The following is a 22,240-nucleotide window of genomic DNA, read 5'->3' on the forward strand; positions in this document are numbered from 1 at the left end:
CCAACCCAGGGATGGAACCCAGGTCTCCCGCATTGCAGGCATATTCTTGATTAGCTGAGCCACCCTGTACCTCAAGTAGATGTTTCTAGATAACAGATAGTTCACAGTATGATGGATCTGGTGTCCAGATTTTTAATGAGGTCTGTTTTCTGGAAACGGGAGGTGGGGAAGAATTCTGTGCTGACAAAACACTAAATGGGGCTATTAACTTTTGCTGTGTGTCCTTTTACCCCCCATAGGACTGCACATTTACAAAGTATAATGGTTACATGATAACTGGTTTCTATAGATACTTTGTGTGCATCTATAGCATTGGTGACCAGCCTCTTCTAGGCAGTGCTTGACCACACCCTGAGTGGTAGGGGCCAGATTGCACTGTGGTTCTGAACATGGATTTGGCCAGAGGTGTTATGGCATCTGGTTAAATTACAATGAGTGTGATCACTTGCTGTTGTTTTCTTATGTGTGTGTGTCTGTTTGTAAACTGCTGATCTCTACCCTTGTATCTCCTGTTGTTTTTTAGTTTATGTGTGTATGTGTGTGTGTGTGTGTGTGTATGTGTATAAACTGCTGATCTCTATCCTTGTATCTCCTGGGGTCTTAATACTTTTTCCTAGGAGTCTTGTGTATGTTAAAGATGACCTTTTGGCACGTCTGCTACACACATGTAATGTCTGTGTCATCTGGCTTTCTATTCTTGGAGTGGATGGTTTTCTCAGGATAAAATCCTTTGATCTGTTGCGATTCCCTTCTCTGAGCCCTACCCTTGAGCCAAGATCACCTCTCCTGAGCCCCCCACCCCCTACCCCAGCCTATTGTCATTCTTGACACTACCCTGGGGACAAGTGGCATGGGTCCAGCCCCAGGGCCCCACCTGCCTTTTCCACCTTCTGATGACAGGCAGGCACAGGCCCGACCAGAGGACACACCCAAAGCGAAGGCACACAGAGGGGTGGCACCAGGGCAGGCTAGGAGCAGGGCAGGGCTTTGAGTCCAGAAGACAGGACAGTCCTCACATTGGGCAGCAGGTACGCAGTGGCTTCAGGCCACCAGGCCCAGCTGGAGGGCCAGGAGGGGCAGCAGCAGTGACAGCCACAGAGTGGCCAGGCCGGGGGGCTGGACCCCATGCGCTGCCTGGCTCAGCGCCAGGTCCACCTCCACAGGGTAGTGATCACTGATTTTGAGGGCCTGGGGGCGGGCAGAGGGGGACAAAGCATCAGTCTCAGGCCCGAGGGGCTCCCCGGGGAGCCCACTGTGGCCTCACCACTGCTTTACCTCCTGCTCAGTGAGCCCAAAGCTCTGGGGGAAGTCGAAGGCGGCCGCGCCACACAGCAGGCTCTGGAGGTGCTCCCCGTGGAGCACTATGCGGTCATAGGTGCAGTGGGTGCTAGCCCGCACCATAGTGTCCACGCCGTCAGCGATGGCCCAGTGGAAGCCGGCCTGAGTCCGAAGGACTAGGTCATCCAGGCGCTTTTTGGTCAGCGATGCGCAGTCAGCATTGAAGTCCCCAAGCAGGATCACATCCTGGAGATGCAGGCAGCCATTGGGCCCGACCGCCCAGGTGCCCTGGCCCTCCTCCCTCCATAGAATCAGCCCAGCCTTACCTTGGTCTGCCAGCGCCTGGAAGCATCTAGAAACACGTCATACAGGGCATTCAGCTCTGTCTCCACGGCCTTCGGAGTGGTGTGCAGTGGGACCAGCACCAGGCTGGGAAGAACTGCAAGATCCCAGGGACACAGGGCTCCCAGCCACTCCTGGCCCTCCCCGGCCTGGTCCCTGCCGGATGACCGACCCCCGCCCCTGCCCCCCGGCAGAACCCTCCAGACCCCGCTTCCTGCTCCCCCATAGTGGGACCACCGTTCTACTCCCTCCTCTTACCCTTGCTGTATAAAGAGAACCAGCACACAAAGGGCTCCCGGATAAAGAGGTCATCCTGATCCTCGTACACGTAGGAGTCCCGAACCTCTGCCTCATGTGACCTGGTGGACCAGGGACAAGAAGCAGTGGCCCCGTGTCACTGCTCTTGGTCTGCAAGTGCCCGCATCAGAACTGGCACTCAGGGAGGGGGACCCACCACCAGCAGCTCTATTTCATGGAAGCACAGCCTTCCAGCCCTTCTTTCTAGAACTTCTTTTAGATCGAGCTAGAATTCACTTACTATAAAAGCACCTTGTCTAACATGCACAGTTCAGTGGCAACGCACAAAGTTGTGCAACCATCACCACAATCAATTTCAGAATAGTCTTAGCACGTCAAAGAAACATCACTCATGAGCAGTCTCCTTTCCCCTCCCCTTCAGCCACTGATCTGTTTTCCATCTCTGCTGAACACATCATGCGAATGGAATCAAATAATACATAGTGTTCCGTGACTGGTTCTTTCTCTTAGCACGTCTGTCCCAGCTTCATCCGGGCTGCAGTCTGGCTGAGACTTCCTCCCTTCTTAGGCCGAATGATACTCCACTGTGTGTAGAGACCACCTTTCATTTACCCGTTCATCGGTTGATGGACACTCAGATCAATTTCCACTCTGAGATGGTTAGGAGTGGGGCTGGTGTATGGGCAGGGCTCTGTCCCCCCATCATTTTGGAGTGAGTTCTAGATATTATATAATTTCATCTATATAGAGGAGCAGGTCTCCATCCCTGACTGCCACTCTTGCCCTCTCAATCCTGACCCCCCCCCCCCAGGCTGTCCTCCCAGGGATTGAGGGCTGTTTCCAGAAACTGCGTCTGCCCAGGACTCAAGACAGGTCCTCAGGGAGTCTCTTCCCAGGAGCTGCAACCAGTCACTCCCAAAGAGGGGGCCACCCTTGCCCTGAGCCCCAGTGGCTTCCACAGGGGGGAGGTATGGGGTGCTCACGTCTATGCTTGGGGAAGGAAGGCATATTGCTGGAGGAAAACATGGGCACCAAAGCTGTCTGGGCTAGAGGACGGGAAGACCCCGGGATAACACCTCTGATGAGAAGCACGATGTGAAGATGAAGGCCACCCTTGGGGCTACTACACGGCGCCAAGTGTCCAGGCCGCCTCAGTCTCTGTCTGTGCTCACCGGTAGATATACACGTACTTCTCCTTGTATGTGCTGCGCCCCAGCAGGAGGCTGCTATGGGAGGCGTAGGGCCCAGAGTCACCAAATCTGCCAGGAAAGGGGACCTGGGGTCAGCGACCCTGAGGCTCTGGGGAGGGGGGCCTCCCTTAAGACCCACAGAGCCCTCCTCACCGATTGAGTTCTCGAAGCAAGAGGGGGATGGCACTGTCAGAAGAGTCCACCACCTCCTGCAGCACCGTGATGTCACAGCGAGCCAGGATCTGCAGGAAACCAGGAAGGCTAGTCCCGCTCAGGGTCAGCTGCCCAGGGAGAAGGGGGGTCTCTCTGGGGACCGGGCAGTGGTGTGACCATGAGTGTCATAACACACTGGCTGCAGCCCCAAGAGAGCCATGAGGCTAGAAAAGCCCTGGGAGAAGATGGAATGCCATCACCATCAACACTGCACCCATTTCACGGAGGAGGAGACTGAGGCCAATGACAGGGAAGGAAGGTGCTGTTCCACATTGCCACACCATGTCTCCTGATGTCCCCCTCTTCTCTGGGACATGCCCCTGGTCAGATAGGGCTAGGGGCTTTGGGTCATGGTCCTCAGGGGCCCGGCTTCCCTGCAGGGATGAACTGACCTTCACTAAGGTGTCGAGCACAGGTTCCCTGGCCACCTTGGCAAGTGTCAGCCGCTGCGCATTGAAGGCACAGATGCGAAAGGTCTCAGCCCCACTGGCCAGGAGGAGGAGCAGGAGCAGAGCATGGCTGTGTATGGGCTTCTGTAACCCTCCAGAGGAACCCAGGTTGCCCCAGGTTCAGGTCCCAGTTGCGCACAGTTCTAGTTCCAGAAGGACATGGTAATATGCAACAGAGAAAGTGATGCTCATCCTGCTACCCAGAACCAGTTTCCCTGTGCTGCCACCATCACACATGTCCTACCTTTCTTCCTTGTGGATACCTTCCAACATCAGTATGTATGTCGAAAGCTCTTTTTCAGTCTTGTTCTTTTTCATTGTGATCAAATACACATAGCATCGAGTTTACCATCTGAACCATTTTTAACTGCACAGTTCAGTGGCGTGAAGCACCTTCACCTTGTTGTGCAACCATCCCCACCATCCATCCCCAGAACTTCATCATCTCCCCAAACTGAAACTCTGTCCCCATTAGACAATAACCCCCCTTTCCTCCCCCAGCCCGTGGCCCCCACCATCCTTACTTTCTGTCTCTAGGAATCTGGCTCCTCTAGGCACCTCATGCAAGTGGAGTCATACAGTAGCTGTCTGTGACTGTTTGATTTCACTGACCATACTGTCCTTATTACATCCACAATGTAGTAGGTCTCAGAATGCTCTTTTGAAATTCTAAATAACATTCCATAGGATGAATGGACCACATTTTATCTATTCACCTATCCATAGACACTGGGTTGCTTCTACCTTTTGGCTACTGTCAATAATGCTGCTGTGAACATGAATCTACAAATATCTCTTCAAGCTCCTACTTTCAATCCTCTTCATTAAGTATCCAGAAGTGAAATTGCTGGATCATGTAGGTTCAAGAGATTAGATCTGATAGAGTGCCTGAAGAACTATGGACGGAGGTTTGTAACATTGTACAAGAGATGATGATCAAAACCATCCCCAAGAAAAAGAAATGCAAAAAGGCAAAATGGTTGTCTGAGGAGGCCTTACAAATAGCTGTGAAAAGAAGAGAAGCGAAAGGCAAAGGAGAAAAGGAAAAATATTCCCATCTGAATGCAGAGTTCCAAAGAATAGCAAGGAGAGATAAGAAAGCCTTCCTCAGTGATCACTGCAAAGATATAGGGGAAAACAACAGAATGGGAAAGACTAGAGATCTCTTCAAGAAAATTAGAGATACCAAGGGAACATTTCCTGCAAAGCCAATAAAGGACAGAACAGTATGAACCTAACAGAAGCAGAAGATATTAAGAAGAGGTGGCAAGAATACACAGAAAAACTATACAAAAAATATCTTAAAGGCCCAAATAACCACAATGGTATGATCACTCACCTAGAACCAGACATCCTGGAGTCCAAAGTCAAGTGGGCCTTAGGAAGCATCACTACGAACAAAACTAGTGGAGGTTATGGAATTCCTGGTGAGCTATTTCAAATCCTAAAAGATGATGCTGTGAAAGTGCTGCACTCAAAATGCCAATAAATTTGGAAAAGTCAGTAGTGGCCACAGGACCAGAAGAGTTCGATTTTCAGTTTTCATTCCAATCCCAAAGAAAGGCAATACCAAAGAATGTGCAAACTACCACAAAATTGCACTCATTTGTCATGCTATCAAGGTCATGCTCAAAATTATCCAAACTAGGCTTCAACAGTACATGAACTGAGAACTTACAGATATACAAGCTGGATTTAGAAAAGGCAGAGGAACCAGAGATCAAATTGTCAACATCCATTGGGTCATAGAAAAAGCAGGAGAATTTCAGAAAAACATCTACTCCTGCTTCATTGACTACACTAAAGCCTATGACTGTGTGGATCACAACAAACTGTGGAAAATTCTTATTTTGGAGAATTCTTAAAGAGATGAGAATACCAGACCACCTTACCTGCCTCCCGAAAAATCTGTATGCAGGTCAAGAAGCAACAGTTAGAACCGGGCATGGAACAATGGACTGGTTCCAGATTGGGAAAGGAGTACAGCAAGGCTGTATATTGTCACCCTGCTTATTTAACTTATATGCAGAGTGCATCATACAAAATGCTGGGCTGGATGAAGCACAAGCTGGAATCAAGATTGCCAGGAGAAATATCAATATCCTCAGATATGCAGATGACACCACCCTAATGGCAGAAAGTGAAGAGGAACTAAAGAGCCTCTTGATGAAAGTGAAAGAGGAGAGTGAAAAGATGGCTTAAAACTCAGCATTCAAAAAATTAAGATCATGACACCCAGTCCCATGACTTCATGGCAAACAGATGGGGAAACAATGGAAATGGTGACAGACTTTTCTTGGGCTCCAAAATCACTGCAGATGGTGACTGCCCCATAAAATTCAAAGACACGTGCTCCTTGGAAGAAAAGCAATGACCAACCTAGACAGCATATTAAAAGGCAGAGACATTACTTTGCCAGCAAAGGTCAGTCTACTCAAGGCTATGGTTTTTTGAGTAGTCATGTACCAATGTGAGAGTTGAACCATAAAGAAGGTTGAGCGCTGAAGAATTGATGCTTTCAAACTGTGGTGCTAGAGAAGATTCTTGAGAGTCCCTTTGACAGCAAGATCAAACCAGTCAATCCTTAAGGAAATCAGTCCTAAATATTCATTGGAAGGACTGATGCTGAAGCCGAAGCTCCAATACTTTGGCCACCACATGCAAAAAGCCGACTCATTGGAAAAGTCTCTGATGCTGGGAAAACTTAAAGGCAGGAGGAGAAGGGGACAACAGAGGATGAAAACAGACATGAGTTTGTTTGAGCAAGCTCTGGGAGATGGTGAAGGACAGTGAAGCCTAGTGTGCTGCAGTCCATAGGATCGCAAAGAGTCGAACACGACTGAGCAACAATAATAAAATGGTAATTCTCTCTCTTTTTTTTTTTTTTTTTAGGAATGTCATACTATTTTCCACAGTGGCTGCCTCATCTTCCATTCCCACCAGCAGCACACCGGGGTTCAACCTTAGAGTTGATTCTACCTTTTCACCACCATCAGCAACCAGGAGGGCCATCTTGGTGCATTTCTTTCTCCCCAGCTGCCAGACATGATCTATAAGACAAACTCCCAGCAGTATAATTGCTGGATTCAAGTCAGCCAGAGTCGTGTCCTGACTCTTTGCGACCAAAGCCCACTTCCTACTGGTGTCACACTTACACAGCCATGTCAGTCTGGCTACTTCCCTCTGCTGGCTTTTCTCTGTTGCTTCTGTGACCTTCCTCCCTGGGCTCACTTTCTCCCTGTCTGGGCCCCCTGCCTGTTTCTCTCTAGCCACCTGCTAGAGTCACTCATGGTAGTTTGGGCTCCTGCCCCAGTGCCTATTCTGGGATGCCCATGGGTCTTTAGGCAGCCCTGGGCAGGCAAGGGCAGGCTTGGAGGTTCTGGGGCCAGGGGCTCCCAGGAGGGGGGAGGGCAAGAACTAGACAGTTTCTGCCCTCATGGCTTCCCTGATAGCTCAGTTGGTAAAGAATCTGCCTGCAATGCAGGAGACCCTGGTTCAGATCCCAGGAGCAGGAAGATCCCCTGGAGAAGGGATAGGCTACCCACTCCAGTATTCTTGGGCTTCCCTTGTGGTTCAGCTGGGAAAGAATCCTCCCACAATGCGGGAGACCTGGGTTTGATCCCTGGGTTGGGAAGATCCCCTGGAGAAGGGAAAGGCTACCCACTCCAGTATTCTGGCCTGGAGAATTCCATGGACTACCATGGGGTCACAAAGAGTCGGACACGACTGAGCGACTTCACTTACACTTTGGCCTCAGCTCAAAGCGGGTCAGGTCTCCCAACACCAGCCCTGAGCCCCAGCCCTGGAATCCCCTTCCCGGCTGGCCTTCCCAGGCTGGGGGCCACTTTCTCCCTCCCCCTCTGGCCAACGGGCGCCCATACCTGCGCAGACCGGGTCGTCTCCACACTTTTCTGTTCTGTGGGCTGATGGCGACAGCCCCCACGGAATCGCAGCGCCGGCCTGGGCCAGAGACGGAAGGAGACAGCAGAGGAAGACGCCGCCGATACGGTGACCGCCCCGTCGAGGCCAGTTCGCCGGCCTCACCCTTCCCGGCGGGCGGGCGCGGCCCTGGCTCCGCCTCGGCGGTGGAAGGGAGGGCGGCCCGGAGGCCTGGGAAGTGCTGACTCGGCCGACCGCCTTCCCAGCAGACTCCGCCTTCCCCGCCCGCGAGGGACCCGGCGCCGGCGGTGGCCAAGGCGGCGGAGACTCGGAGGCGCCGGGCGAGCCGTGACTCAGAGCCGGCCCTGGGCGCAATCTGGTGGCGAAGACGCCCGACCTGGAGCGCCTGGCGCACCGAGGGGAGCCCCGCGGCGAGCCTGGGCGTTCCCCACCGCACCGCCCCCCCGCCCAAGACAAGAGCCTTTTCTCCAAGTCTTCGAGCCGCACACTCCTAGGTTCTCTGCATGGCCGTAAGCGAGCGGGCGCCGGAATGCGCGGTGTAGGTGGAGCCCAGGGCAGACCGCGTGAAGAGTCCCCGTGGGGGTCGCTGCTGGGACAAGTGGGCGACTCGCGCGGGTTCTGCGGCCCGGTGGTGAGTCCTCACTGGCTGCTTTGTAGTGCGGTCTTCCCCGCCTACCCACTTGTGGATTGGGGGTGGTGATGAGCAGAAGGTTTGGGCATTTTAAAATTTTTTGACCTCGCCACACCTTGCAGGTACTTAGTTACCGGACCAAGGACGGAACCGGCACCCTTGGCAGTAAGAGCGCGGAGTCCTAACCACTGGACCGCCAGGAAATTGGTGGGGAAATGTTTTTTAAATACATGAAGTCATGCTGTGCTTTAAAAAATAAAAATTAAAAATATACTGCTTAAGGAGTACAGGCCTTTCTTTTTAGGTGATGAACATGTCTGGAACTAGTTGGAAATGGCTGACAACATTGTGGATGTATCAATACTAAATGATATATGATATGTTATATATATTTCCTATTGTATGTTATATGTATACATTGCATATATGTATGTTATATATACATTGCATGTAACATCACATATGACATTATATTACAAACATACATTCATACAGTGCAATTCTATAATATGGTAATTAAATAAAATTGTATGTAATTTCATCAATTCTTCGGTGCTCAGCTTTCTTTACAGTCCAACTCTCACAGGCATACATGATTACTGGAAAAACCACAGCTTTGACTAGATGGATCTTTATTGGCAAAGTAATGTCTCTGCTTTTTAATATGCTGTCTAGGTTGGTCATTGCTTTTCTTCCAAGGAGCAAGTGTCTTTTAATTTCATGGCTGCAATCACCATCTGCAGGGATTTTGGAGCCTAAGAAAATGAAGTCTGTCACTGTTTCCATTGTTTCCCCATCTATTCGCCATGAAGTGATGGGACTGGATGCCATGATTTGAATATTTTGAATGGTGAGTTTTAAGCCAGCTTTTTCACTCTCTTCTTTCACCTTTATCAAGAGGTTCTTTATTTTTTCTTCACTTTCTGCCATTAGGGTGGTGTCATGTGCCTATCTGAGGTTACTGATATTTCTCCTGGCAATCTTGATTCCAGGTTGTGCTTCATCCAGCCTGGTATTTCACATGATGTACTCTGCATATAAGTTAAATAAGCAGGGTGACAATATACAGCCTTGACATACTCCTTTCCCAATTTGGAACCCGTCCATTGTTCCATGTCCAGTTCTAATTGTTGCTTCTTGACGTGCATACACATTTCTCAGGAGGCAGGTCAGGTGGTCTGGTATTCCCATCTCTTGAAGAATTTTCCACAGTTTGTTGTTGTGATCCACACAGTCAAAGGCTTTGGTGTAGTCAATAAAGCAGATGTTTTTCTGGAACTCTCTTGCTTTTTGTATGATCCATCAGATGGACATTTGATCTCTGGTTCCTCTCCCTTTTCTAAATCCTGCTAAACATCTGGAAGTTCTCAGTTCATGTACTGTTGAAGCCTTACTTGGAGAATTTTGAGCATTACTTTGCTAGCATGTGAGATGAGTGCAATTGTGCGGTAGTTTGAACATTCTTTGCCATAGCCTTTCTTTTGGACTGGAATGAAAACTGATCTTTTCCAGTCCTGTGGCCACTGCTGAGTTTTCCAAATTTGCTGGCATATTGAGTGCAGCACATTCACAGCATCATTTTTAGGATTTGAAATAGCTCACCTGGAATTCCATCACCTCCATTAGCTTTGTTCCTAGTGATGCTTCCTAAGGCCCATGTGACTTCAGACTCCAGGATACCTGGCTCTAGGTGAGTGATCATACCATCGTGGTTATCTGGGTCATTAAGATCTTTTTTGTATAGTTCTTCTGTGTATTCTTGCCACCTCTTCTTAATATCTTCTGCTTGTTAGATCCATACCATTTCTCTCCCTTATTGTGCTCATCTTTGCATGAAATGTTCCCTTGGTATCTTTACTTTTCTTGAAGAGATCTCTAGTCTTTCCCATTCTATTGCTTTCCTCTATTCCTTTGCATTGATCACTTAGGAAGCCTTTCTTATCTCTCCTTGATATTCTTTGGAACTCTGCATTCAGGTGGGTATATCTTTCCTTTTCTCCTTTGCCTTTTCCCTCTCTTCTTTTCTCAGCTATTTGTAAGGCCTTCTCAGACAAGTATTTTGCCTTTTGCATTTCTTTTTCTCGGGGAATGTCTTCATCCCTGCCTCCTGTACAATGTTATGAACCTCCGTCCATAGTTCTTCAGGCACTCTATCAGATCTAATCCCTTGAATCTATTGTCACTTCCACTGTACAAGTGTAAGGGATTTGATTTAGGTCCTACCTAATTGGTCTAGTGGTTTTCCCTACTTTCTTCAATTTAGGTCTGAATTTTGCAGTGTACGTAGGTAATTATGTAAAATTACATAGTGTAATAACATTACATATGGTACATTCATAAAATAATCTATATAATAAAAATGCTATAAAGTAGTTAATTCCATGTTAGATGAAATTAATTAAAACAAAGGGGAAAAAGCTAAAAGGGCTCTGCCAACCCCGACCTTGAGTGGCGTCAGATAAACGCGCCGGCAGCACGTTAGTCACGGAGACTTTTCCAAGGACGAACAAAGTAGACAAAAGGGAAGTGGACTCTGAAGGGGGCGGGGCTCGAGCCCCTCCTGCGCTGGGGCGTGGCGGTAGCGGCGGCGCGGCGTGGCGGGGCCAAGCCGCCCGTGAGCCCGTCATCGCTGCCATCAAGCGGCCTGAGCGCGTTTTACGACAGTCGGCGGTCGAGCCCGGCGCCACCGCAGTCTTGCTTTCCGGCGGGTCCGCGGAGCTCGCGGCTACCGCCGCCATCCTCCCTGTCTCTTGAGTGCGCTCCCGGGTTCTTGGTTCCGGGACGGCTAGTGGGTGACGCGAGAGCGAGGCAGGGGCCAGGCCCGGTTCAGGCCCGACCCGCGAGGTGACCTTGGTCGAGTGCCCTGTCGCGCCGAGCTGCGGCGCCCGTCCGTGGGCCTGTTAGTGACCTGGCTCCCGAGCGGTTGAGGACGTAGACCTAGAGCGGCCCCTATAGGCTTGCCCCAGGGCAAGGGGAGCGCCGGGCCGCTGGGGGCTGTGGCGGAAGCTGGGTCGCGGGGGGAGATGCCCCTCCACGTGAAATGGCCGTTCCCCGCGGTGCCGCCGCTCACCTGGACCCTGGCCAGCAGCGTCGTCATGGGCCTGGTGGGCACCTACAGCTGCTTCTGGACCAGTGAGTGGGCCCACAGCCGAGGCAGGGTCGGCCGCGGGGCTCCACGCCCAGGCAGAGTTGGGGTTCGGGGCACTGGCAGGGGCTGGCTTGGAAGGGGGGAGCCCTGGACCCCCGGGGAAAGGAAGCCAAGATCCCGACCCTGCCCGTCTCCCCTCAGAATGCATGAACCACCTCACCGTCCACAACAAGGAGGTGCTGTATGATCTCATCGAGAACCGAGGCCCAGCCACACCCCTCATCACGGTCTCCAATCACCAGTCGTGCATGGATGATCCTCATCTCTGGGGTACATGGGCCAGCGTGCTCGGCTTGGGGAGGCAAGGAGGGAACCTGGGTCAGGGCCGAACAAGCAGAACAAACTCTTCACAGGGCTCTTTGCCCGGCCCTGACACGCCTGTTTCTGGGGTGTCCTGCCCCAGGGATGAAAGTTTGATTTGTGTCCCCTGCAGCATTCCCCTAGGTAGTACGATTTGGAGAGGGCACCAGGAATTTGGAGGAAGTGAGGAGATGACCACAAGGCAAGGTCTGACGGCTTCTTTACTCTGAGCTATCAGGCCTGTGGGACCCTCCGTTCTCTAAACTGTTGACGATTCCAAAGAGCCTTAGGAATAAATCTGAGGAGCACAGGGTGTCCTGTCAAGAAAGCTCTGGACTAGGGGCTGGAAGACCTGTGTCCTTGTTCCGGCTTTGCCCGGCTGGGTTTGTAGCCTTTTACCAGCCTCACTGGGGAGTCTAGAAGTTTTGCTGTGCTGACTTCACAGGTAGTTGCTTGGCTGTAATAACCCAGGTGGCTGGCTAAAGGGGTGTCCAGAGCTCCCACTGCTGGATGAGGACAGGGAGCTCATGGGGACCCATGTGGTCAGTTCAGTCTTTCAGAGCACACACTTGCTGCTGGGCAGAAGATGGCTTATAGGGTGCCAGAGGCAGATCCCAGGGACCAGGAGGAAGGTTTTAGTTCAATCCAGTCACCTGGACCAGGGTGGTGGCAGTGACGAGGAATAGTTAGAAGGATGTGCTGTGTGTGCATGCTTAGTCGCTTCAGTCTTGTCTGACTCTTTACGACCCCATGGACTGCAGTGCACAAGGCTCCTTTGTCCATCGGATTCTCTAGGCAAGAATACTGGAATGGGTTGTCATGCCCTCTTCCAGGGGATCTTCCCCACCCAGGGATCGAACCCCCATTTCCTGTATTGCAAGTAGATTCTTTAATGCTGAGTCAGGAGGGATGGGCAACATTAGCATATATCAGGGAGGTAGGCAGACTGGATGTGTTGACTACTAAGATATAGGGGGTGGGAGACGGAGGAGCCAGGGAGAACTTGGGGGTCCAGCCGAAGGGTCTGGAAGATAGCTCTTTGGGCCATAGGGAAATGTCCTTCTCCCTCATTCCCTGAAATGGTGACAGAAAGTGGTGCCCCCTAGGTACAAGGTCAGTTGGGGCATGCAGCCTTCTCTCCTCCAGGGATCCTGAAACTCCGTCATATCTGGAACCTGAAGTTGATGCGTTGGTGAGGAGAAATGGACCCCCACGGTGGGCCCAGCAGGCCTTACCTGTCTGCCCAGATTGGCCCTCCTCCTGGCCTGCTCAGGAGGTGGCCTCCAGCAGTCCAGGCAGGGCCTGGGGTGGGACCCCACTGGCCCTCCTGTGCCTCCATTCTGCATTGCTGATGCCATCAGGCAGCATGCTAGTGGGGGGGCGGTGGCAGGGAGGCAGGATGCAGGGGAAGCTGGGATGACCACATCCATCCCCACTCCAGGACCCCCACAGCTGCAGACATCTGCTTCACCAAGGAGCTGCACTCACACTTCTTCAGCTTGGGCAAGTGTGTGCCCGTGTGCCGAGGTGAGCCGCTCCTCTGCAAGGGGCTGTTGGGCTGTTGGGTGCCGGGGACGCTTCTCTGGTCCTTCCAGGGGCAGGGAGACTGGTGGCAGTGTCTCTGGTTGAGCTGCACTGGAGTTGAGGGACTCCAGTGGGACAGGCTGCCTGGGTGCCAGGGGCGGCTGCCTCACTTGCATGAGGCCCGCCTCCATCATCTGAGAGGAGGGAGCAATGGTTTCTTGGAGAGCACCAAGTTCCCTGCAAGTGCCGGAGGACTGGGTGCCCTGGGGCTCTGGCATTAGAGGTCAAGGAGACATTATCCACAGTTGCTTCTCGGGAGGCTGTTGCTAAGAGACACACTGATGGCCGCGTGGTGTCATCAGTCAGCGATGGTGGTGGCATGTGCCGGAGGCTGTGAGTTTGGGAAAACAAACAGGCTTCTGTGTCGAGCCGTGTGACATGGAGTGATTACTCCGCACCTCTTGAGAGCTTCAGAAGGTCAGGGCCATTTGGATCCCCCTTCTCCAATAAAAGGGGCTCGGAGAGGTAAAGCTGCGGGGCCAAGGTCATAGGACGAGAGGTGGCCAAGCCTGGATTCAAATCCAGCTTGCTTGTCCCTCTGGGGAAGTGGGATTTTTCCCAGCACAGTATGAAAGGCAAGGCATCCTAGACCCAGGAAGCATGTAGCAAACCCTGGAAGGGTACATGACCAAGGCAGAAATGTAGGTTGCGGGCTGCCTGTGAAGATTCTAGAACATTTCGGCTAAGAATTTGACGTGCTTTCATGTGAGGTTGAGAGAGAGAGAGAGCCCCCAGGCTGCAGTGTACCTGGTGGACAGAATCAGGGTCGAGCGGAGGCCAGGAGCCTGGTTAGGGGCTGTCACAGTTCCTCTGGTGACAGGGGCTCTGGGGGTCACCACAGAGAGCCAGGGACCACGTGCTTTGAGCTGTGTTTTGGAGGTGGAGTTGCCAGGACTTGCTGATAGATTGCTCGTGGGCGGGGTGGGGGGGGACAGCGAGGAGAAGAAAACTCAACAATGACACTAGGTGACAGCTGGTGCCAGGGAGCTGCTGGGAGGATGGGACCAGGGACAAGCAGCAGGGTGTTGAGAGACCCTGTCACCCGAGGAAGGAGCAATCCAGAGACCATGTGATGTGCCATTCTGGAACTCTAAAAGATCCTGGGAACTCTGGTGCAAACAAAGTCGGCCACACAGAAATGAGAGCGTAGAGGAGGAGAGAAGGGACCAAAACAGCCCCTTACCACAGTGGAGACACAAGCCCCCAGCAAGCAGGGAGCAAAACAGGGCTCCTGGCTATTGTGGAAGCGTCCCATGACCCTGGAGAAGCCACTTCCCTGGACTGACAGCCACCGGAGCTGCGGGAGTGGTGGGTAGGGGCCCAGCAAGGGGGCCACTTCTCCCAGAGGTTGGGGTGTCAGGAGGAAGTAACCAGGGGGGCGTTTGAGGGGAACCTCGAACGGGGAAACCTTATTGCTAGTAGTGGAAATGGTGATGATGGTTTAACTCGATTGGAAAAGAATCTGCCTGCGATGCAGGAGATCTGGGTTTAATCCCTGGGTCGGGAAGAGCCTGTGGAGATGGAAATGGCAACCCACTCCAGTATTCTTCCCCGGAGAATCCCATGGACAGAGGAGCCTGGCGGGCTACAGTTCATGGGGTTGCAAGAGTCAGATACGACTTGGCAACTAAACCATCACCATCCACTGAAAAGTTGCCGTGCCCACCTCTCAGGTCTGCAGACTTACTTACTCCCCAGAGAGCCCTGTCTGGAACACTCGCTTTTTGTTGCATTTGGAGGCAACTTCATCTCCCCAAAACACAAGCAAAGGCCCCAGTGTCATGGCAGTTGACTGTGGTATCCATCATTCACTGCTCTGAGCGATGCTGATGCTGCTCGGGTACTCTGTCTTGAGTCTCAGTCCCTCCTTTCTGTGACCTCAGAGGCCTTCCATGTCCACTTCTAGCCTCATTCTTCTTTTTGACCTGTGTCTACATTTTAGGGTACAATAAAAGCAGCAAGTGCAGTCTTAATCCTAAGCACCTTCTGGTGAGAGAATGCGGGAAGGGACAAGCTGTCAAATGCATTGGTTGCAGTAAAGGCCTAACAATTGAAGCAAAGGAAGTACCCAGTATACTTTGCTTCTGTGTTCCAGAAAATTTCCTCCCCACCTCCTGCTAGGACATGAAGTGTCAAAGTGATCTTGCACAGGTCATGCAAGTGAGTAGAAATAGCATTTTAAAAGCTAAACATCCTGAAGGGTTGCTCCCCAAGCATAGAATTTTAAAATTTCGATCGTGAGCTGGAAGGCTGGTTCGCACCAGTGGGTTTTTATAAAGCAGGAGCCTGTGTCTCTGAAGCCCAACCCTAGCGTGTCGTGTGGTCCCAAGTAGGGAACCTGCAGCTCTCACTCACAACACCCAGAGAAACTTTAGTGGGTGACTGCTCCCCAACTCCAGCCCCTGAGGTAGCTGCCGGGCTGTTTCCATGTGGATCGGGTTGGGACCGTTGGTTCCCTATCTAGCACCTTCCAAAGACTTGGCCTTGCAGAGAACAGGTTGTAAGTCCATTTCTTAGGGCATTGGCCCAGGTAGTCCTACCGTTCATCTGTTCTTGTCTCCCTCTTTGTTTTATTTTTCTTGTTCATTCCACAGGGCAAGCAAGATCTTACTTCCCTGACCAGGAATGCACCCACACCCCTTGCAGTGGAGGTGTGGAGTCTCAGCCACTGGGCCACCAGGGAAGCCCCAATCTCCCCCTTTGTGTTGTGGCTCTCTACTCCTCACTTGATGAGATAAGGATATTTACCCCACTTTTTCAGCCTTCCTCTTTCTCGGTCTCTGTCCACTCTCCAGACAAGCTTGACAAGCAAGATTTTTACTGCGTGTGGGCACAGATTGTCCCCATGTGACTCCCAAGTCGAGAGCCAGCAGTCGTGTCTGGGTTATTGCTGACCGCTGGGCCACTTGGGGCCAGTGTCACAGTCTCGGGGCATCTCCGAGGCAGTGTTGCCAGCATCGGGGATGGCTCAGCCACAGCGTTTTCCGCATAGTGGATTTGACTTTTTCCCCAACTCTCAGTGACACTATGAGTCAAAGTCACTCAGTCGTGTCCAACTCTTTGTGACCCCATGGACTATACAGTCTGTGGAATTCTCCAGGCCAGAACACTGGAGTGGGTAAACCATTCCCTTCTCCAGAGGATCTTCCCAGCCCAGGGATCGAAGCCAGGTCTCCCACATTGCAGGTGGATTCTTTATAAAGGGCGACTCGAGTTTTCAAGGGGCACCCTTCGATGAAGGGGCCAGCAGGAGGGAGGGACAGCAGAGACTGAGGACTCAGACGGGGCTCAGAGGCCCCTGAGGGGTACCTGTGGGAACTGGCCTGGAAGAGACCCTGGGGAAAGGCTTGCTGTGCAGAACCTGGGGCCCCAGTGAGACTGGAGATCACAAATAGCCTTGCTTTGCTCCCGCAGCTCCCTCTGGGCCAGCGGCAGCCGCTGGGAGGCTTACCCCCAGACTAGCTCATCCCAAGGCTCCAAGAGCCCAACTGTGGAAGCGGGGGCAGGGAGGACAGTAATCGGTTTGGGGGTCCAAGAGGGCACACACTGCAGGTGTCTGACCACAGCCGGAGTTGCTCAGGGGCCGAAGCTGTGCTGGGACTGACGGGCAGAAGGTGGGGTCATAGATGGGTTGTAAGGAAGTAAGGGGAGTCACTCAGTTGTGGCCGACTCTGCAATCCCATGGACTGTAGCCTGCCAAGCTCCTCCATCCATGGAATTTTCCAGGCAAGAGTACTGGAGTGGGTTGCCGTTTCCTTCTCCAGGGGATTTTCCCGACTCTGGGATCTTCCCGACCCAGGGATCGAACCCAGGTCTCCCGCATTGCAGGCAGACACTTTACCATATGAGGTGTTCGCATGGACCAGGCCCTGGGGGTGAGGCAGAGGAGGGGGTTCCTGGCGCAACCAAGACTGACAGAGGAGACTTTCTCATTGGCAGGAGACGGCGTCTACCAGAAGGGAATGGATTTCATTTTGGAGAAGCTCAACCACGGGGACTGGGTGCACATCTTCCCAGAAGGTCAGTGGTGCTGGCAGAGTCGCAACCCACTCGAGGATCTAGATGGGACTGCCCCCATCCCCTCCCAGTGTCCCCTAAGCCACAACTCCATCCTCTCTCTCTACAGGGAAAGTGAACATGAGCTCCGAGTTCCTCCGCTTCAAGTGGGGTAAGAGCCACTGGTCCTTTCTGGCTGGGTGGGACCCGGGCACGTGGGGCGGATGACAGTGATCATTGCCACAGAAGGGGGACAGGGGCCCAGACCAAGGTCTGCCTGGCAGAGGAGCTGGCCCAGGGCAGCCACTTTGAATGGGGTTGGGGGGAGGGCAGGAGCGGCCCTGTCCACAGGCTGGCATCAAAACGCTGCTCATGCCAATGTTTCTGCCTCTCCCCCTGGGCAGGAATAGGTCGCCTGATCGCTGAATGTCATCTCAATCCAATCATCCTGCCCCTGTGGCATGTCGGTGAGCCTCCCTCTCAGGCCACTGCTGCAGCACAGGGAGAGGGGCTTCGCATGGTGGTCTTGTGGGGTGGGTCTCCTCCGGGTGGTTGAGGCAGGGTTCCTGGACTGCCCTGCACCACCCCCCACACCTGCATCCTGGCTCTCTGTCTGCTGTGCTGCAGGAATGAACGACGTCCTTCCTAACAGCCCACCCTACTTCCCCCGCTTTGGGCAGGTAGGTGGGGCCGTCGATCATGTCTGTCTGTCTGCCCTCTGCCCTGTGACTCCCACACGGCACCACCAAGCCTAGATTCAGGAGGGGCAGGGCTTGAAGCAGAGGGAACAGAGTGAAGCAGAGACGAGGGGCGGTGGTTTCCTGGCACCGCCAGGGCAAGGGCAGGATAGGGACGATTTGGGCATGGACTCCAGGACTGGCAGAGCTCTTGGATGTCACTGAACCCGACCGCTCTGTTTTAAAATGGGAGGGTGGACCCAATGGGGTACTCAGCATCTTAGCGCTGGGGTTGTGGGCACCCCGTTCCTGTCAACCCACTGGCGGCTGGTCTCCCCGCAGAAAATCACCGTGCTGATTGGCAAGCCCTTCAGTGCCCGGCCTGTGCTCGAACGTCTGCGGGCAGAGAACAAGTCAGCGGTGAGTTTCTCCCTGGGGCTGTCCTCACCTGTCCTGGTGCCCTTGGCTTCCCCAGGCACCCTGGGTGAAGCTCCCTGAGGACTGCGTGGCAGCCTCAGTCCTTCGCCCTCAGGTGGAGATGCGCAAAGCCCTGACGGACTTTATCCAAGAGGAATTCCAGCGCCTGAAGAGCCAGGCAGAGCAGCTCCACAACCACCTGCAAGCCAGATAGGTGCCATCCCGCCTAGACCTGGGTCCAGCTGCGTTTTGGACTGGGGGGAGGGGCGGCTAGGCCTGGGCCAGACACAGTTCTGGGACCCCTCCCAGCTCTCTCAGTGCTGCCTTTGGGTGCTGGGCTGGGGGATGGACTGATGCTCGGAGCTCAAATGTGGTCCTTTTGACAGATTGGTGCATAACCCTTCCAGGGTTCCCCCTCCGAGTGGGTGAGCATCCCAGCGCCTCTGGTTTTGCCACTGAAAGAAGGCTCTCAGCTGCTCCTGGCACTTGGGCATGCAGGGAGGAAAGACCTTTAGGCAGGGGGCTCCCTGCTCTCTTGCCTATAAGCCGTTTGCTCCCAGAGCTGGAGACTGGAAGGAGGAAACCTGATCTTACTGCTTCCTCAGGGATAGCCATCAGCCATGTCTTCCTTCTGCCTGTGCTCCCTGCAGGCATGGGAGCCTCGGGCAGGGCCCCGCCCTGGGCTGCAGGTGGAAGAGCTGCCCTTCTCTATAAGGGGAGCCCGTCCAACAGGGCCTGAGACCTGGCCTGAGCCCCAGTGGGCTGGGGCCCACTGTTCTTTCCACCTCCCTGGCATCACTTGAATCCCCTGGTTGTTTTATAAACTATTAATAAGGGATTTGTGTTGTGCTCTTTTACCTCTGGCCTCTCTATTGGGGTGGGGCTGGGAGGTGACCCTCTGGACCAGAAGGCTGGCCCCTGAGAGCTCTGGGCATGTCAACAGCACTTGACCAGACGGGCTCTCAGTGGGCACCAGCCACTGAAGACTTCCATCCTTGTCTGCGATCCCCACACAGCCTGATAAGAGTAGGGCTTCATCTCATTCTGCAAATGGTGCAGCGTGAGGTTAATGGACTTGATTCAAAACCTAAAGTTTGCAAGGTAGGGGGAAGCAAGTAGCAATTCCGTCCTCGGGCTGGTTCCCAAGGCAGAGGTGGTCTCCGAAGCTCCCAGTGAGCCGCTGTGAACTACACGTGCTGTGATGGGAGGTGGGAAGGGGGACAACTTGACTGAGTTTGGGACTCTCGGTGGGAGAAAAGGTAGGAGGATCCAGGGTGGTGGCACTCCTGGCAGAAGGGAAATTCTCTTGAGAGAAAAGCCAGCTCTGTTTAGGCCTCCAGTTTGTCACAGGTGGTTGTTCAGTTGCTAAGTTGTGTCTGACTCTCTGACCCCATGGACCGCAGCACACCAGGCTTCCCTGTCCTTCACTGTCTCCCAGAATTTGCTCAAATTCATGTCCATTGAGTCAGTAATGCTATCCAACCATCTCACCCTCTGCCACCCTCTTCTCCGGTCCTCAATCTTTCCCAGCATCAGGGTCTTTTCCAAAGAGTTGGCTCTCTGCATCAGGTGGCCAAAGTATTGGAGCTTCAGCTTTAGCATCAGTCCACCCAATGAGTATTCACGGTTGGTTTTCTTTAGGAATGACTGTTTCCTTTACTTTCTCCTTTACTTTTCCTTGAATTTTTCCCTTTAGGATCAAGTCCTTGATCTTGCAGTCCAAGGGGCTTTCAAGAATCTTCTCCAGCACCACAGTTCGAAAGCATCAGTTCTTCAGTGCTCAGCCTTCTTTGTGGTCCAACTCTCACATCTATGTATGACAACTGGAAAAACCACAGATTTGACTATACAGACCTTTGTTGGCAAAGTGATGTCTCTGCTTTTTAATATGCTGTCTAGGTTGGTCATAGTTTTCCTTCCAAGGAGCAGGATCTTTTAATTTCATTGCTGCAGTCATCACCTGCAGTGATTTTGGAGCCCCTAAAAATAAAGTCTGTCACTGCTTCCACTTTTTCCCCTTCTATTTACCATGAAGGAAGGGACTAAATGCCATGATCTTAGTTTTTTGAATGTTGAGTTTCAAGCCAGCTTTGTCATTTTCATTCACCCTCATGAATAGGCTCTTTAGTTACTCTCACTTTCTGCCATTAGTGAAGTTCAGTTCAGTCGCTCAGTCGTGTCTGACTCTTTGTGACCCTGTGAACTACAGCATGCCTGGCCTCCCTGTCCATCACCAACTCCTGGAATTTACTCAAACTCATGTCCATTGAGTTGGTAATGCCATCCAACCATCTCATCCTCTGTCGTCCCCTTCTCCTCCTGCCCTCAATCTTTCCCAGCATCAGGGTCTTTTCAAATGAGCTCTTCACATCAGGCGGCCAAAGAATTGGAGTTTCAGCTTCAACATCAGTCCTTCCAGTGAACACCCAGGACTGATCTGCTTTAGGATGGACTGGTTGGATCTCCTTGCAGTCCAAGGGACTCTCAAGAGTCTTCTCCAACACCACAGTTCAAAAACATCAATTCTGCGGTGCTCAACTTTCTTTATAGTCCAACACTCACATCCATACATGACTACTGGAGAAACCATAGCCTTGACTAGACGGACCTTTGTGGACAAAGTAATGTCTCTGCTTTTTAATATGCTGTCTAGGTTGGTCATAACTTTCCTTCCAAGGAGTAAGCGTCTTTTAATTTCATGGCTGCAGTCACCATCTGCAGTGATTTTGGAGTCCCCCAAAATAAAGTCAGCCACTGTTTCCACTGTTTCCCCATGTATTTGCCATGAAGTGATGGGACCAGATACCATGATCTTAGTTTACTAAATGTTGAACTTCAAGCCAACTTTCTCACTCTCCTTGTTCACTTTCATCAAGAGTTTCTGTAGTTCTTCACTTTCTGTCATAAGGGTGGTGTCATCTGCATATCTGAGGTTAGCCATTAGTGAAAGTTGGACCATAAAGAAGGATGAGCACCGAAGAATTGATGCCTTCAAGTTGTGGAGCTGGGAAGACTCTTCAGAGTCCCCTGGTCTTTGAGGAGATCAAGCCAGTCAATCCTAAAGGAAATCAACCCTGAATACTCATTGAAAGGACTGTTGCTGAAGCTGAAACTCCAATACATTGGCCACCCGATGCAAAAAGCCGACACTCTGGAAAAGACCCTGATGCTGGGAAAAATTGAGGGCAGGAGGAGAAGAGGGTGACAGAAGATGAGATGGTTGGTTAGTACCACCAACTGAATGGATACAAGTTTTAAGAAATTCCGTGAGATAGTGAAGGACAGGGAAGCCTGGCATGCTGTGTTCTATAGGGTCACAAAGAGTTGGACATGACTTAGCAACTGAACAACAACAATGGGAAAAAACATAAACCCTTGTAAACCCTAAAAAAAGAAAGAACATAAACCCTTGTGGCTCAGCTGGTAAAGAATCCACCTGCAACTTGAGAGACCTGGGTTCAATCCCTGGGTTGGAAGATCGCCTGGAAAAAGGAAAGGCTACCCATTCCAGTAGTCTGGCCTGGAGAATCCCATGGACTGTATAGTCCATGGGGTTGCAAAGAGTCAGACATGACTGAGCGACTTTCACTTGTAGGAAAAAACAGACTGTCAGCCAGTTTGCATCTGCGTAAGTCCAAATGTAACATCTCTTTTTCATGTATATATTTTATATTCATTTTGACAGACATCAACTATTTCATGAAGAGTTCCAGTTTGATACACTAAATAAATGTTCCATTTTTCCATGTAGTTGTGTTTCAAATTAATTATTAATTTAAATTTTGGTTGCACTGGGTCTTCATTGCTGCCAGAGCAGGTGGTTACTCTCTAGTTGTGGTGCACAAGTTTCTCACTGT

At 52.0% G+C, this 22,240-nt stretch overlaps 2 protein-coding genes across 13 annotated transcripts; one reads left to right on the plus strand and one right to left on the minus strand.

Annotated features, from left to right (window-relative positions):
- Positions 1-432: 432 nt before the first annotated feature.
- DNASE1L1 (deoxyribonuclease 1 like 1) lies at positions 433-10,999 on the minus strand. Its single transcript, XM_065916917.1, has 10 exons — positions 10,705-10,999; positions 8,139-8,248; positions 7,865-7,985; positions 7,612-7,769; positions 3,222-3,349; positions 3,051-3,137; positions 1,879-1,979; positions 1,605-1,717; positions 1,276-1,524; positions 433-1,188 (listed from the first exon to the last, which is right to left on the minus strand). Exons 1-10 carry the CDS (start codon positions 10,997-10,999, stop codon positions 1,042-1,044), a joined length of 1,509 nt encoding a protein of 502 aa, XP_065772989.1. The 3' UTR covers positions 433-1,041.
- Positions 7,115-20,388, plus strand: TAFAZZIN (tafazzin, phospholipid-lysophospholipid transacylase). 12 transcript variants are annotated; one of them, XM_065915076.1, is made up of 13 exons: positions 7,115-8,261; positions 8,384-8,468; positions 9,005-9,111; positions 9,888-9,951; positions 11,551-11,679; positions 12,856-12,901; positions 13,151-13,236; positions 17,233-17,313; positions 17,420-17,461; positions 17,694-17,756; positions 18,309-18,386; positions 18,499-18,597; positions 18,770-20,073. In XM_065915076.1, the coding sequence occupies exons 5-13, from the start codon at positions 11,556-11,558 to the stop codon at positions 19,120-19,122; spliced, it is 972 nt and encodes a 323-aa protein (XP_065771148.1). In that variant the 5' UTR covers positions 7,115-8,261; positions 8,384-8,468; positions 9,005-9,111; positions 9,888-9,951; positions 11,551-11,555; the 3' UTR covers positions 19,123-20,073. The 12 variants fall into 12 exon arrangements, with proteins under 12 accessions (XP_065771148.1, XP_065771147.1, XP_065771146.1 ...); XM_065915075.1 differs by lacking the exon at positions 9,888-9,951 and having other exon boundaries at positions 8,937-9,111; XM_065915074.1 differs by lacking the exon at positions 9,888-9,951.
- The last annotated feature ends 1,852 nt before the right edge of the window (positions 20,389-22,240 follow it).

The sequence above is a fragment of the Muntiacus reevesi genome, chromosome X (genome assembly GCF_963930625.1).
Source record: "Muntiacus reevesi chromosome X, mMunRee1.1, whole genome shotgun sequence".
Taxonomy (NCBI): domain Eukaryota; kingdom Metazoa; phylum Chordata; class Mammalia; order Artiodactyla; family Cervidae; genus Muntiacus; species Muntiacus reevesi.